The sequence below is a fragment of the Oncorhynchus nerka genome, linkage group LG10, assembly GCF_034236695.1.
Source record: "Oncorhynchus nerka isolate Pitt River linkage group LG10, Oner_Uvic_2.0, whole genome shotgun sequence".
NCBI classification, from domain to species: Eukaryota; Metazoa; Chordata; class Actinopteri; order Salmoniformes; family Salmonidae; genus Oncorhynchus; species Oncorhynchus nerka.
In genome coordinates, this window is record NC_088405.1 from 26,712,970 (window position 1) to 26,726,613 (window position 13,644).

Sequence of the window (13,644 nt, forward strand, 5' to 3'; positions counted from 1 at the left end):
GAATGCATCAGGACTGAGGGATAGATAGAGACAGAGTGCACTGTGGGTAAAGAAGGCATAAAACGGTGAGGAGGAAATTAGTTTCGGATTGGATTGCTGAAATGACTGGTTTTGTCAACAAGCCACTGTAAATTCAGCCCGGAGGAGGATGTGTTTGACTGGCTGAAATAAGGCATTGCATATCCAGCTGATGTACTGTGTGTTTATTGGTGTATGATGTGTACACACACATGCACACACGCACAGACACGCACACACAGACATGCAGACACACAGTGTGTATATTCAGTATACACACTAAGACAGAATGTCAGTTGCTATGCCTTATTTCTTGTCTCGTGTGTGCTCAGTGGCCTTTCAGCTGAAGTGAACTGAGGACGATGAAGGATTGTTCCCATTGGTCCCTGATACTGTTGAAATAGGGCATTGTCTGAGTTCTATTCTGACTGGGGTTTGGCCCTGAGGTTCTCGAGTAGAACATACAGAGAGAAACAATGCCTTCCCTCAGAAAAAGACAGGGTAGTACAGTATTGCTTTATCTGAACTGTCTTGCACAAAGTGTATCAATCAAAGCACATGTTGTGTTAACATATGAAATAGCCGTCTCCCAAAACTAACTTCAAAGAAACTAGATTATTTTGCATGTACTTATTAAGGTTCTGCATACTCTAATAGTGGTGAAGGATGCTTATGCATTCATTTCATGCCTTAATGGATCATTTTCGGTCACACTTTGTTCTGCTTGCTAAGGTTACAATTAGGGTTAGAATAAGGGTTTGGGTTAGGGCTAGGGAAGAGGTACGTTTAGAGTTAGGATAAGGGTTAAGGTTAGGGCTAGGGAAGAGGTACGTTTAGGGTTAGGATAAGGGTTAAGGTTAGGGCTAGGGAAGAGGTACGTTTAGAGTTAGGATAAGGGTTAAGGTTAGGGCTAGGGAAGAGGTACATTTAGGGGTAGGATAAGGGTTTGGGTTAGGGCTAGGGAAGAGGTACGTTTAGGGTTAGGATAAGGGTTTGGGTTAGGGCTAGGGAAGAGGTACGTTTAGGGTTAGGATAAGGGTTAAGGTTAGGGCTAGGGAAGAGGTACGTTTAGGGTTAGGATAAGGGTTAAGGTTAGGGCTAGGGAATAGGTACGTTTAGGGTTAGAATAAGGGTTAAGGTTAGGGTTAGTTGAAATGTTACTGATAGTCTGTAGAGCATCTACAGATGGATTATCCAAATAAAGTGTTACCCAATTTTTTTCAATTCATGTTGCATGAGGATAACTGAATGAGCTCAATGCCAACTGGTGCACACAGTTTTCGGCTGGCCTATTTTTTAGGTAAAAGGTCGTATTATTTTCTCTGGCTGACACTCGAAGGGCGGATAATGTCTTTCGCTTATTCAAAGACCTGCTGGCATTTTCGAAGGATGCCCTCGCAAGCCCTGTGCGGTTTCCTCCCAGTGGGTCGCTATGTTGTTTTATGAGCACATCATTGAGAATTGTGTTACTATGTTTTTCATGGCCTGGCTCCAATGACAACGGTGAGAGCCTGGTCCAGTGAATACACAGCAAGCCCAGAGACAAGAGGGGCCGTCGTCGACAGGCTGTGAATCAGCTGCGTCCGACTGCCGCCCACAACCCTCAGATCCTACCCATGATCCTCAGCGGCACAGTTCCGAACAGGAGGCAGCGACGCGTCCTTTACCTAAGCCCCCCTCGGATGTACTGCTCAGGAAGCAGCTGAATTTCTACATTTCCAATTCTGATGGCAATAACAGACTCCACTGCTTGGGCACCCGTCTGTCTATCTACCTGACATCTAGTTTCCCCTTTTCCCTCCTCTTTCCCTCTCTCACAAGGCTGTAAAATACATCCCAAACACATCCATCCGTCTGCAAGTCCACTCATCAGATAAAACAAATTGCCATCAGATCAAGGGTGAAATCTCCTAATACGCGCAGGGTACACCTTATCTGACTACTGTTTACTAAGGAACAGTCACATGGTCCATCACTCGCGGCAGCTGCATTATCACGAGATCCCAGGCTGGGAACGGGGAGAGAATCTGTGAGCAGCCTCTCTGTCTTCAGGCTGGGAGGTTGGTCCCAGCCCTCAGCAAGATGCATGGCCATCCACACATTAACAATGACACACACAGGGAGCTAGTGTTTACATGAGATAACCCTGTATAAGCCGGCAGGTGATTCATCTTGTCTATATGGTCTGTTAACACAAGGTTCAAAAAAGTAGCTCATTTATTCTGAAAAGTTGGGGAATGAATGGGACTTCATTTGCATGCTGGTAAAGTATACGGCTGATTTGGGAGTTAAAGGCTAAGTTAAACTGCTACACATTGATGAGACAAAAGGGACTATCAGAGTTTAGACGGAAAATGAAAATTACAAGGTTGATGTAACCATTTCAATTCGAGCCAGTACAGACAAACTGAAACCTCCATTTTCTGAAATTGACTGGAATTGGTATAGCTGACCTACCATCCAGTTTTTATAGCACATTTTTATACACAGTTTTTATGAATATGAATGGACTGGACCATTGGCATCACTCACCCAGTGGAGGGGGTCATGATACAGCCCCCGCGGTCCACTGTCATCCTGCAGCCACACCCCCGCTCTGGAGTGTCGTGGTTCATGCCAAAGTTGTGCCCCAGCTCATGTGCTAAAGTCACAGCCGCACCCAGGGGATTATCCGAATGATCCTACAGAAAAAAACACATTCATATTCTGTCGAAAAAACGAAATGGAGAAAAAACACAACTGAGAAAACACATTTCTGTACTTTGTTCTGTGAATCTTTCTGAAAACCATTAGTAACTATTGTATAATGACTGCTTTGTGTCATGTCTAGCAGGAATAGCTAAGTAGAAGCACAATATTTAGTTCATTGAGCTCGGCAGATATTCATCGACTGTTTGGAAGGTAATGGTTGTTACATAGAGTAAACAGCTACATGGTACAGTAATACAGTTCACTACACATCTACATATCTATCTTAGTTCACTTGACTCTAAAGGCTCACAGTGGTTCCATTAGGTGCCACTGATCCACATGTCATTAGACATTCTGCACATGGAGGATGGGAGCTCATCGGAGGCTGTCTGCTGTTCCCTCACCAGCCCCAACCAACCCCAATCACACACTACTGCCGGTGGGGACAGATGCTGGGGAGCAATATAAACCTGCTGCATTATGACATTTTAGTGCACCGATAAGCTAGACCACTGTCCTTCAGAAGGAGACAGGGCAGAGGAAGGGGAGGGGGTGTAGTGAGATAGGGAGAAGGACAGAGGGAGGGGAGGGGGTGTAGAGAGATAGGGAGAAGGGCAGAGGGAGGGGTGTAGAGAGATAGGGAGAAGGGCAGAGGGAGGGGGTGTAGAGAGATAGGGAGAAGGGCAGAGTGAGGGGAGGGGTGTAGAGAAATAGGGAGAAGGGCAGAGTGAGGGGAGGGGGTGTAGAGAAATAGGGAGAAGGGCAGAGTGAGGGGAGGGGGTGTAGAGAGATAGGGAGAAGGGCAGAGTGAGGAAACCCAGGAAAAATTGGACAATGGTATCAGACAGAGAAATGCAGAGATGAGTGCAGAGTGAGAATGGAATGAGACTGAAAAAAAGAGTGGCAAAGACACTGAGACACAAAGAGAAGAAAGTGAGGGAACACTAGAAGTGAAGGTAAGACCAGCTGCTGAAGCTTGCTGCACAGTTAAGTGCAGAGAGTGTACAGCAGCACACACAATGGCGGTATAAATTATGAAGGTCCCTCCCCATGGAACTTTACCCACTATGTGCGTGTGCATCTTTATTAAGCCACACCAGGTGAACCACAGCCACTAAGCCATAAATTATGTATAGACACACTGAAACACACACACACCAAGCTCTGAATTTAATAGGGGAAACTGGAGACAGAAAGACTTGTCTCAGTCATATAATGTTTCCCCTACATGTATGTGGACGCTGTCATCCAACGTGACGTAACAAGGCACAAAAAGTAGGCATATGAATCAGCCATAGGTCCCTATGTCTCAAGACAGCCCCACAACTAGTCTGATTTCAGGTGTTGTGTACAGAGGCCTTGATTATTGTCCATGAGAAACGCATTCCTTTTCCCTTTAAAAAGGAGGGCCCTGATTACGGAGCCGCATGGCGGGACCAGTTTCCTGGGGTTTTACAGGGAGAACGCTATGTCTCTCACAGCCCTGTCATGTTTATGAGAGGTCTCATGGATGTCACTGAATGGTGCGGAACATACTGCACGCATCACAGTTGAGTGCCCCCGTAACAAGCACGGTAATTGTAGAATCAATGAGAGTGAATTGACGTAGTCAAAGTCAGAGTCAGCCCTTCTAGGCTAGCTGCGATGGGGACAACACGATAGGGTTAGTTTGGTCATGAAAGGGTTTTACGGTCTTTCTGATGTCGTTTCCAGACATGCAGGGGGATATTTTATCTCCCAAAACAAGATGACTGTATTTTGTTTACATTTAACGACCAAACATTTGTTTAAAAACCCAGTGAAGTACAAACTGTGAAATTCAACCTACATGTGGAGTAAATAAAGAGGGTTGGAGTTAATTATAACATATGGTGGAATATGAAGAGGTTTGGCCCTATAACTCCATACATGGTTCTGTAATCCTGCTCCAAGCCTTCGCCATGTGTGAGTAATCGGAAGAACAAACATCTGGAAATATCCAGCCAACCCTGGCCAGAAGAAAAACATATCTATTAAAGAGATTTTCTGGTACTTTTGTATACTTTTTGGCCAGTAGTTCTGAAAGTAGCGCTCGCGAGACAAAAGTTGCGTGGAAAATGGTATCAGGTGATACAGCGGGGATGGAAACACAGCTCACTTTGCTCATTGAACTTAACTGTGTGGGTTGTGCCTGGTAGTGAGTAAAGGGCATTCTATTTTGACCTATAGTATGTCCTGGCACAAATAATGTATCACCCCTCATAAACATTTGAATGCGTCTTGTTTAAGCTCTGTGACTTACCTCAAACCCACATCGGCCTACATTTATAACTGGACTGGTTGGTTCAATTATTTCAAATGACCTTGGATGGTGTGTGTGTGTGTGTGTGTGTGTGTGTGTGTGTGTGTGTGTGTGTGTGTGTGTGTGTGTGTGTGTGTGTGTGTGTGTGTGTGTGTGTGCACGTCTGCATCTGTGTGTACTTGGGTGTGAATATCCTGGTGTTTACATCATTTCCTCCGACCCTCCACTAAACAATGAACGGTGAACACATTTTCTTTACACGGTGCCTCTGGATAGCGATAAGCTGAGCTCTGAACAATATCAATGCGGTTGATAGCATCAGACGGAATAGAGGAGGAACACCAAGGTTCACCTTATACTCACCATGACGATGCCTCCAGACTGCTCCACTGTACACATGCTCATGATGGGGGCCATGCCAATGGTGGTACCCTGGAAGTACACCCCACTGGGGGGAAGGGGATCGAGGAGAGGTATAGATGGTGACTTCAGGGATTAAATACATACGAATAATCCAATCATAGCCTATTCGTATCCCAAATCACAAACAAGGGAATTGAACTGTATGGGAAGTAGAACTTGCGTGTGTCTCTTTGTCTGAGTGTGTGCTTCATGTGTGTGATTATATCATGTGTACTGTAGGACCTCCACCTGATGAGCTGAGCGTTGTCGTGTGACTTTGTAGGCAGTAGTTTGACTTTCCTCCAGTCTAGGAACTCATGCAGGGTGTTGAAGGGGTCCTGAGTGACAGGACACTTGTCAGCGTCGCTCCACACCTCCAGGCCCACTAGGGCCACACGGATGTTCAGGACCCTATAGAACTGAGGAGGAGGAGAGGGCCAGTGAGTAGAAGGATGCATATGTAAATCTGTCCGACAATGTATTTTTGGACAGATTTACATAAACATGTAGTATGGATGACTTGCTTGGGACCCTTATACTAGCGATCTATCGATAGCTGTAAAATACAATTTTAGATAGACTAAAATCAGTTGTGAGAGACTGACAGTAATATATTAGCCTGATGCGGCATTAATCTTTACTGCCAGAGGTATTTCTATTTTAAACATAAGATGGATCTCTGCTGTGCATTGGGAGGTGGAGGTTTTACCTTGTCCACGTAATTGGCTATCTCTGCCAGTCTCTGCTTCACCCTCTCAACGTCCTTCCCCTGTTTCTGAAACTGAACACACAACCACCAGGTTAACATTATTAGACGTTAGGAAGCAAAGAAGGACAAGAATAGCGGATGAGTGCATAAGATAATGCCCATAATATACAGTACTGAAAACTGGGTTCAATATCATTTGAACAAGTGTGACCGTGAGACATCGCCACTTTGGGACATTTACCTCCATTTCTTTCCACACAAACGGACTGATTGTTTTGGTACACCAACTTTTCCAACATGACTATTGCTATGATCCTTGGTGTTTTTATATCATATAATCATTATTATAGTATTCTTTATGTTAGCTTCATAAGAACACAAACGCTCCAGAGTCTGGTTATCATATAATTTACTGCCAACCTGTTCTACTCACCCCCTTCTTTGTGAACTGGGATCCTCAAAGGACATCGTTTAAGGGGAATCTCCCATTTAAGGAGTGTTTTGAAAGTTTATCGTAAACGCTAATGTGTGTGCTAATTATACCTTAGAGTTAAGTGTTGGCCATTGTAATGTCAACTGTGCAATAGTATTGCCATTCAAGTGTATTACCATTCAATTGTACATGGCAAGCAGATCTTCTGCTTGTCGAGGTAACATGCTGTTGCTAAACTCTGCCAAATACTCAGATATGGAAAATATTTGTTCTCAGTTTTCCTCATCATGTATATTTTCTCCTTTACGCAAGCTAGTACAGTATAATGGTACTCCTATGCAGTAAGGGCCCATAAGTTCCAGATACCCTGTATCTTCAACCTGTCTGAGAGAGAAGGCATAACACGTCAGACAGGTTGTCAAGCTGCGATCAATCTGGATCTGGGCTGATCTCACAGTGGGAAAGAAACAATTGGCAAGTCAACGGGGAGCATGTGCACTGGCAGAAATAGCATGTAAGAGGCGTCGGATGCAATCAATGTTGAGACAGACTCTCCTTTTTCATCCCACTGTGCATCCACCTGCTTGACTGTCCTAAGTGTGAGCCTACTTAACCGAACCATCCAACCTGCCCCTTATAGAGCTGAAGAAGCAAATGGGTTCTCTCCTCCTCTCTTCAGGTCAACAGCATCAGCTAGGGGCAGCCAAGGGAAATCCCAGTGCGAGCCTTTCTCTCCTTCTTCTGCATCCACACCGTTTCCTGTTTCCTGTCTAGTCCACTGGGGAATCATTCAGCACTTCCTGTGGAATACGGCTGCCACCGACGACCACACTGATTGCAGCAGCACACTGACCTAATTCTGCCGTTACCAAGGTGGATTTGTTCTTGCGTTCTTAGTCTTGCCTATTTTCTGCAGCAAAGTCTGTGTGACTTACATCCTCATGCCCATCTCTAGCCATTGTGAATGGGCAAACCACATAGGCATGGTAATGATGAGGGCTGATGACAAGACTTTTATACATGCATTATAAATACATTATAGATACATTACCTCTCTGTTGTCTGCAACGATGACCAGCTCTACATATTTGGTCGTTTTCTGAGCGTGCCTCTTGTTCTGTGATGCAGAAAGCGGGAGAGAGGGAGAGAGGGAGAGAGGGAGAGAGAGGGGGGACATGGGATTCTAAATTTAACCACCCTTCTCAAGATCCTCCATGGTCTTTTTTGAGCATTGTAAACAACGCACACTTACGCACAACTTCCTGTGAGTCCACAGTGGGTTCTTTATGTTAAAGCTACTTCAAAAACATTGCTTATTAATCTTTCAAAAGGCTTCTGTCACGGCATCACCTTTTGATTTCAACTTCGCATTAACCGCCTACAACACCAGTGGTGAAAGCTTCACAAAAAAGCCTATTATTCATCTGCTGAGTCACACAGACAGCAGACGCTTTTCTATGAAATATCTTGTTCACCTATTTTAGTACTCCTGTGTTTTTCATAGAGAGATTTGAAAGCATTAGCATTGAAAGCTGCTGATTCACTGTGTCAGTGAGTGTATTGGTTATTGAGGGAAAAGGGAGGACCAGGATTAAGGGTGGATGCAGGTACTGTTGGTAGTGGCAGATGGACCTGTTTACCTGCTACATGGAGACTGGTGTGGGGAGCAGAGCCCCCGCTCCTGCCCTGGCCCTGATATAGGACTCTGGAGCCAGGGTGAGAGGGAGAGAGTAAGGCCAAGGTTGGATCTCTACCATGGTTCATGTGCTGGTCTGAGCTGCAATCCAGGTACAAAACCAATCCAGTTTAAGCCCTGGTTCCTGATCAGTCCAGTCACAGCCACAGCGTAAAATTGCTGTCATTGTATTTAATCGATCCTAGTGCCACAAAAAGCTATGTTTTACCAACAAAAGTATGGTAAAAATAAAAGGCAAGCATTATTTTACAAATTAACATTTAACTTCTCCCTAAGGCTTCCCATTACAAAACAAAAATAATATCAGCCTGTTTCAAATGGTGGCATGTATTACATCAGAGAAATTAAGAAGTGTTCCTACGAATCTTGTAAGTCGGCAGATAAGTTGATTCCCCCGTTCATGAAAGATGGCCTCCTCTTCACTCTGTTATCAAACCCAGAACCCTGTGTACAGCTGGTATCAGAAAGCTATCTGGATGACAACGCCACACGTCCTTTAGCCCACGCTCCAGACCAACTAAAACATCAATCCATTATCAAGCTCTGCCTTTTCAACACTTCTACGTCTAATGATTCTTCCGGGGAGCTTCATCACGAACAGTGTTGTTAATGGAATCCTACAATATTACTAAAGTGGTATTTGATGGAGGTTATCTGAAGGGTCGGATGAAAAACTCAGATGCTGCTGAAGTTGATGACGAGCCTTACCCTGGTACTGAATGTTCTGAAAGGGATTCTCAGATGGTTGTCAGAGGTAACAGAGGACATGTTGAAGCCATGACCACAGGTTCCGGGGGACAGGTTGAGGTTTTCCCCTCGGTAGATGATGTGTTTATCATTGTCCTGGTACAACGATGGTTCAAGGATGAAGGTCTTATTTTGAAGTGAGATGAAACCCCTGGAAGAGAAGGAAAGACAAGGTACAGTAATGCTGTTCAACAGATCTGGCATAATGCATTGGCAGTGTGGACAGGGCAGTATGTGACCTGATTCTGTGGAAAACAAGTCAATGATTAAGGTATTTCTCTATGATAAGGATGTGGTTCTTTAATCTGGTGTTAGCAAATAAAACCCAAAAGTCTGGCATGAATCACATATCAGGCCTAGTTTCAGGAGGGCAAATACATTGCAGATGATGTGTTTTAAAACCCAAATCATTTCTTAATTCCACATGTTTACTTTTCTGGCTGTGAGCAGTGCGGGTGGGTCAATTTTCTGGACCTTTTACACAATTACTACATTAACATTGTTTTACACAGAAAAAAACATCTTACCGGTTTTGATTGAATATGGTATAACCCACAATGTTCCTTGGTTCCTTGAGATGTGTAAAGGCTGTGGGCTCTGCCCCAGTCACTCCCTAGCCACACACATAGTCACTTCCTAGGGTGTGTTCAGCTCGCTTCAACATTTTCTACGTTGTGTGACAGTTTGTATTGAATGACACATTTCCTCAAAACGGTGTGCACCGTTCTTCAACAGCCTTTGATGTAGATTTGCTCCTGTTTGGTGGGTGTGGCGAGTTGTGGCCGAATCAATATGGGTGTGACCATCTGAAATCTCAAAACTCATGCAGCAAACTACATTTATGGTAACTGCCCTAAGGGCCACAATAATCACAGCTTTTTCAACTGGTCGTTCAGTACCGTTTCCGTTGAGATTAACATTGCACACCGTTCTGTCGTACTGAACGTAACCCTGGTTTGAGTGTGTCAGGAGAAGGGAAAGGGGAAGCCATCTTGATTATCGACTACATTTGTGGGCAGAAATGTTTGTAACTTGGAAACTGTTTATAGTTGAAAGGCTATTTCTAAGGCTTACTGATACATTTTTTTCCCCTCAGTACTACCTTTCCTTTGGATTAATACACAGCCTAACAACTCAACTGAAAAAATCTTTATTTCCTTTCTTGTGGCTGGATTATTTAGATTTTAGCTTTTTGAGGGACTGAACTAATGGCTCTTAGTGCAATAACTCAGTCAATGTAAATGGACACACTGACCTACAGTAGATTCAACTGCCCGAAATGTGTTCTTAGGCCAACCAAAACTCTGAAACAATTTGTTTTGGCATCAAAGCCAAGCCACATATTGCTCGTCAAACATCTGTCTGCCTCAAGGATTTTGTCATGAGGTACAAGATTTTAAAAAAGAAAGCATTACCAGTAAAACTCCATTGGGGTCTTCAGCTACAGCAATACTTCTAGTTCAGGTGTATTACCGCTAAATGTTCCTAGTCATTAGCTTTTATTGTGTTGTTAAAAGGATAATGGCATATTAAACGCTTTCTCGTCACATAATGCAGCTGTAGTTTTGGGGTAATTAAACAGGAGATGAGCGTACGTCAGCAGGCTTTCTGTTGCTGTTACCACTCAGTCAGGCAGGCAGCTTTATTACTTCCAGGTGGCTATTAGGCACAGACACATGCCCAGAGGAGAGGACAGACACGTAGGCCATCATTGTAAATAATAATTTGTTCTTAACTGACTTGCTTAGTTAAATAAAGGTTAAATAAAAAATGTTATCAAAATAATCACTGGGTGGCCCAGACCAAGTCCATTTTCTCTGTCTAGGGATCGCTTAGATCCTCTGGTGGACTCTTCTATACTCTTGGGTAAGTGGACACTCATACCTGATTGTTGACAGAGCTTTAAGGGCCAGTTACACAGTATGTCTGACTGAGGCTGCTGGGATCTTATAGAGTGAAGTGTTACTTACCGGAGTCCAGAGCAGGTGCTGAGAGTGACGTCAGAGTTAGCGTGGCCCTCCACTTCTCCATGGTAGTAGCAATTCTTCTAAAAAACACCACCATGGCACTCAAATCAGATTTGAACTGTGTCAGGACGTTCTTCACCATGCTATAATATAGGGTAAATCCATTTGACACTTTTTGACAGCAACCATTTTGATATGAATGAAATGTTTGTCATTTCCAATTTGAAATTTGACTTGATTTGCACAAATTAAAATGTCCATTCATTATAATCCACTTAATAATTCACATTTCCTTTTGCAGCAGGTTCATTTTCCTTCTGTAGCAAACTGGCTCAAATTAAGATCCTACATCTGTATTGAAATCTTAGAACTATAGATAATAGGGGGCGCTAGTGATCAAGACATGTAGTAGGTCGTTTTTCCGAGCTAATGCTGAAATTGATTTTTTTTTAAATATTTTTTTTTTTACTTTGACCCAAAAAGAACTAGGAAACACAGCCATTGAATGACTTGCTTTACTCTGTTCAACTTTTATTTTTGTTTTAATGTGTAAATGCCGAATAACCTGAAAAAGTTTACGTTTCATCGGAGTCACTGACGAAAGAGAAAACACTAGGCCCAAGACGAGGAGCTTGTGTGCTTCAACAAATGGATTTGAAGGCCGAGATTCTTGCTTCTCCATCTATACTCAAGTCGGAACTCAAGGAGGCGCTCAGTGAGGGACTTCCATTTTATTAAGTCGATATTACAAGCAGTCAAGAATGAGCTCACAAAGCATCCAGCAATGGTTCGGCACTGAACTGGATACAGTTAAGAAAACTGTCTCCGACATGGAACAAGGCTTGTCAACATGCTCAGACGACACGACTACGCTACAAACTCGATAAGAAGCTCGAAACTGATGTGGCTAGCCTTAAGGAACAATTCATACATCTACAAGGTTATATGCGAAGATCCAATTTCAGGATCATGGGGGTAGCTGAGGCCCAGGGCTCAAGTTCTACTTCATCGGTCTCAAAGTTATTGAAGGAAGCCTTCAAATTGGATAAATACATCCTTGTAGACTGCTCACATCAGGGCTCTCAAGCAAGAAAGCCTGGCGGAAAACCTTGCGTCATTGTGGCTAAACTACACTACAATCAGGATTGTATTGATGTTTTTCGTGGTGCCAGAGAATTAGGCCCACTTCGATGCAACGGAGCATCCATCTCTATCTTCTCAGACTATGCCCCCCAGCGTTGCTTGTGACCGTGCCGCTTCAACAATGTCAAGAGTCTGCTCTGTGGACGGACCAACGTTAGGTATGGTGTAGCTTTTCCCTTTTTCTGCCCGGCTCTGTATAACATACAACAGCACAGAGAAAGAGTTCAAAACCCCATAAGGCGAAGGCCTTTGTGAAGACGAATATTCTACCAAGGTCAGACGAAGCAAATGACTGAATGTTTACCTATTTGGCGATTAGGGTAATGGATGAATGTTTCTACCACTGCAGACTCGGTCTCTCTTTTGTAGATACTGTATAGCGTTGCCAGTGGTATCAGTTGATACTGTTATTATTAGGTAACGTTAGTGCCTTAGTTCTGGTGAGTCAAATGTCCTTTTGTTTTAACATTTTATTTTATTACCATGAAGCTGCTCATGTCTATTTGCTGTAAGATGTCATTTATAAAATGTTTTATACTTTCTTTTAAAACAGCCTAGTTTTGGGTTGTAAAATAAGTCATTCTTATTTATTTATTATGCGCAACTTCTTCTAAATCCTTCATTATTTCAGCAGGGCTCTCTTCTCGATAGGTTTAGTATTCCCCACTACAAGCACATCATGTGTGTATGTCTTTGGGTGTGGATTAGCGATTACCTTGTTCTATTAGGTGACCAAGGTGACCAGGGTGGGTTTACTTTTCTATACCAGACTTCAGAGTATTGTTTGTTTATGTTTTTTAAATCTTCTTCAAATGTTGGGTTTTTCTTTGCTATTTTTGGGAAAAATGTCATGGATTAGTTGTTATTGTAATCTGGCATCTATCCTTTTCCCACCTGACTTTACATGGCTAAAGCCTAATAACATGAGAGGGACATCTGGCATCTATCCTTTTCCCACCTGACTTTACATGGCTAAAGCCTAATAACATGAGAGGGACATCTGGCATCTATCCTTTTCCCACCTGACTTTACATGGCTAAAGCCTAATAACATGAGAGGGACATCTGGCATCTATCCTTTTCCCACCTGACTTTACATGGCTAAAGCCTAAAAACATGAGAGGGACATCTGGCATCTATCCTTTTCCCACCTGACTTTACATGGCTAAAGCCTAAAAACATGAGAGGGACATCTGGCATCTATCCTTTTCCCACCTGACTTTACATGGCTAAAGCCTAAAAACATGAGAGGGACATCTGGCATCTATCCTTTTCCCACCTGACTTTACATGGCTAAGCCTAAAAACATGAGAGGGACATCTGGCATCTATCCTTTTCCCACCTGACTTTACATGGCTAAAGCCTAAAAACATGAGAGGGACATCTGGCATCTATCCTTTTCCCACCTGACTTTACATGGCTAAAGCCTAAAAACATGAGAGGGACATCTGGCATCTATCCTTTTCCCACCTGACTTTACATGGCTAAGCCTAAAAACATGAGAGGGACATCTGGCATCTATCCTTTTCCCCACCTGACTTTACATGGCTAAAGCCTA

General features: G+C 43.4%; 1 protein-coding gene across 1 annotated transcript in view; it reads right to left on the reverse strand.

Moving 5' to 3' along the window:
* The window catches only part of LOC115135075 (disintegrin and metalloproteinase domain-containing protein 12), a 162,834-nt gene that overhangs the window by 38,793 nt on the left and 110,397 nt on the right, over window positions 1-13,644 (reverse strand). The window contains exons 5-11 of the mRNA XM_029669330.2: window positions 10,948-11,024; window positions 8,939-9,128; window positions 7,586-7,651; window positions 6,102-6,173; window positions 5,642-5,811; window positions 5,354-5,438; window positions 2,551-2,699 (exon numbers count right to left, since the gene is read on the reverse strand). Of these exons, the coding sequence (XP_029525190.2) occupies window positions 2,551-2,699; window positions 5,354-5,438; window positions 5,642-5,811; window positions 6,102-6,173; window positions 7,586-7,651; window positions 8,939-9,128; window positions 10,948-11,024 (809 nt within the window). The remainder of the gene's footprint in view (window positions 1-2,550; window positions 2,700-5,353; window positions 5,439-5,641; window positions 5,812-6,101; window positions 6,174-7,585; window positions 7,652-8,938; window positions 9,129-10,947; window positions 11,025-13,644) is intronic.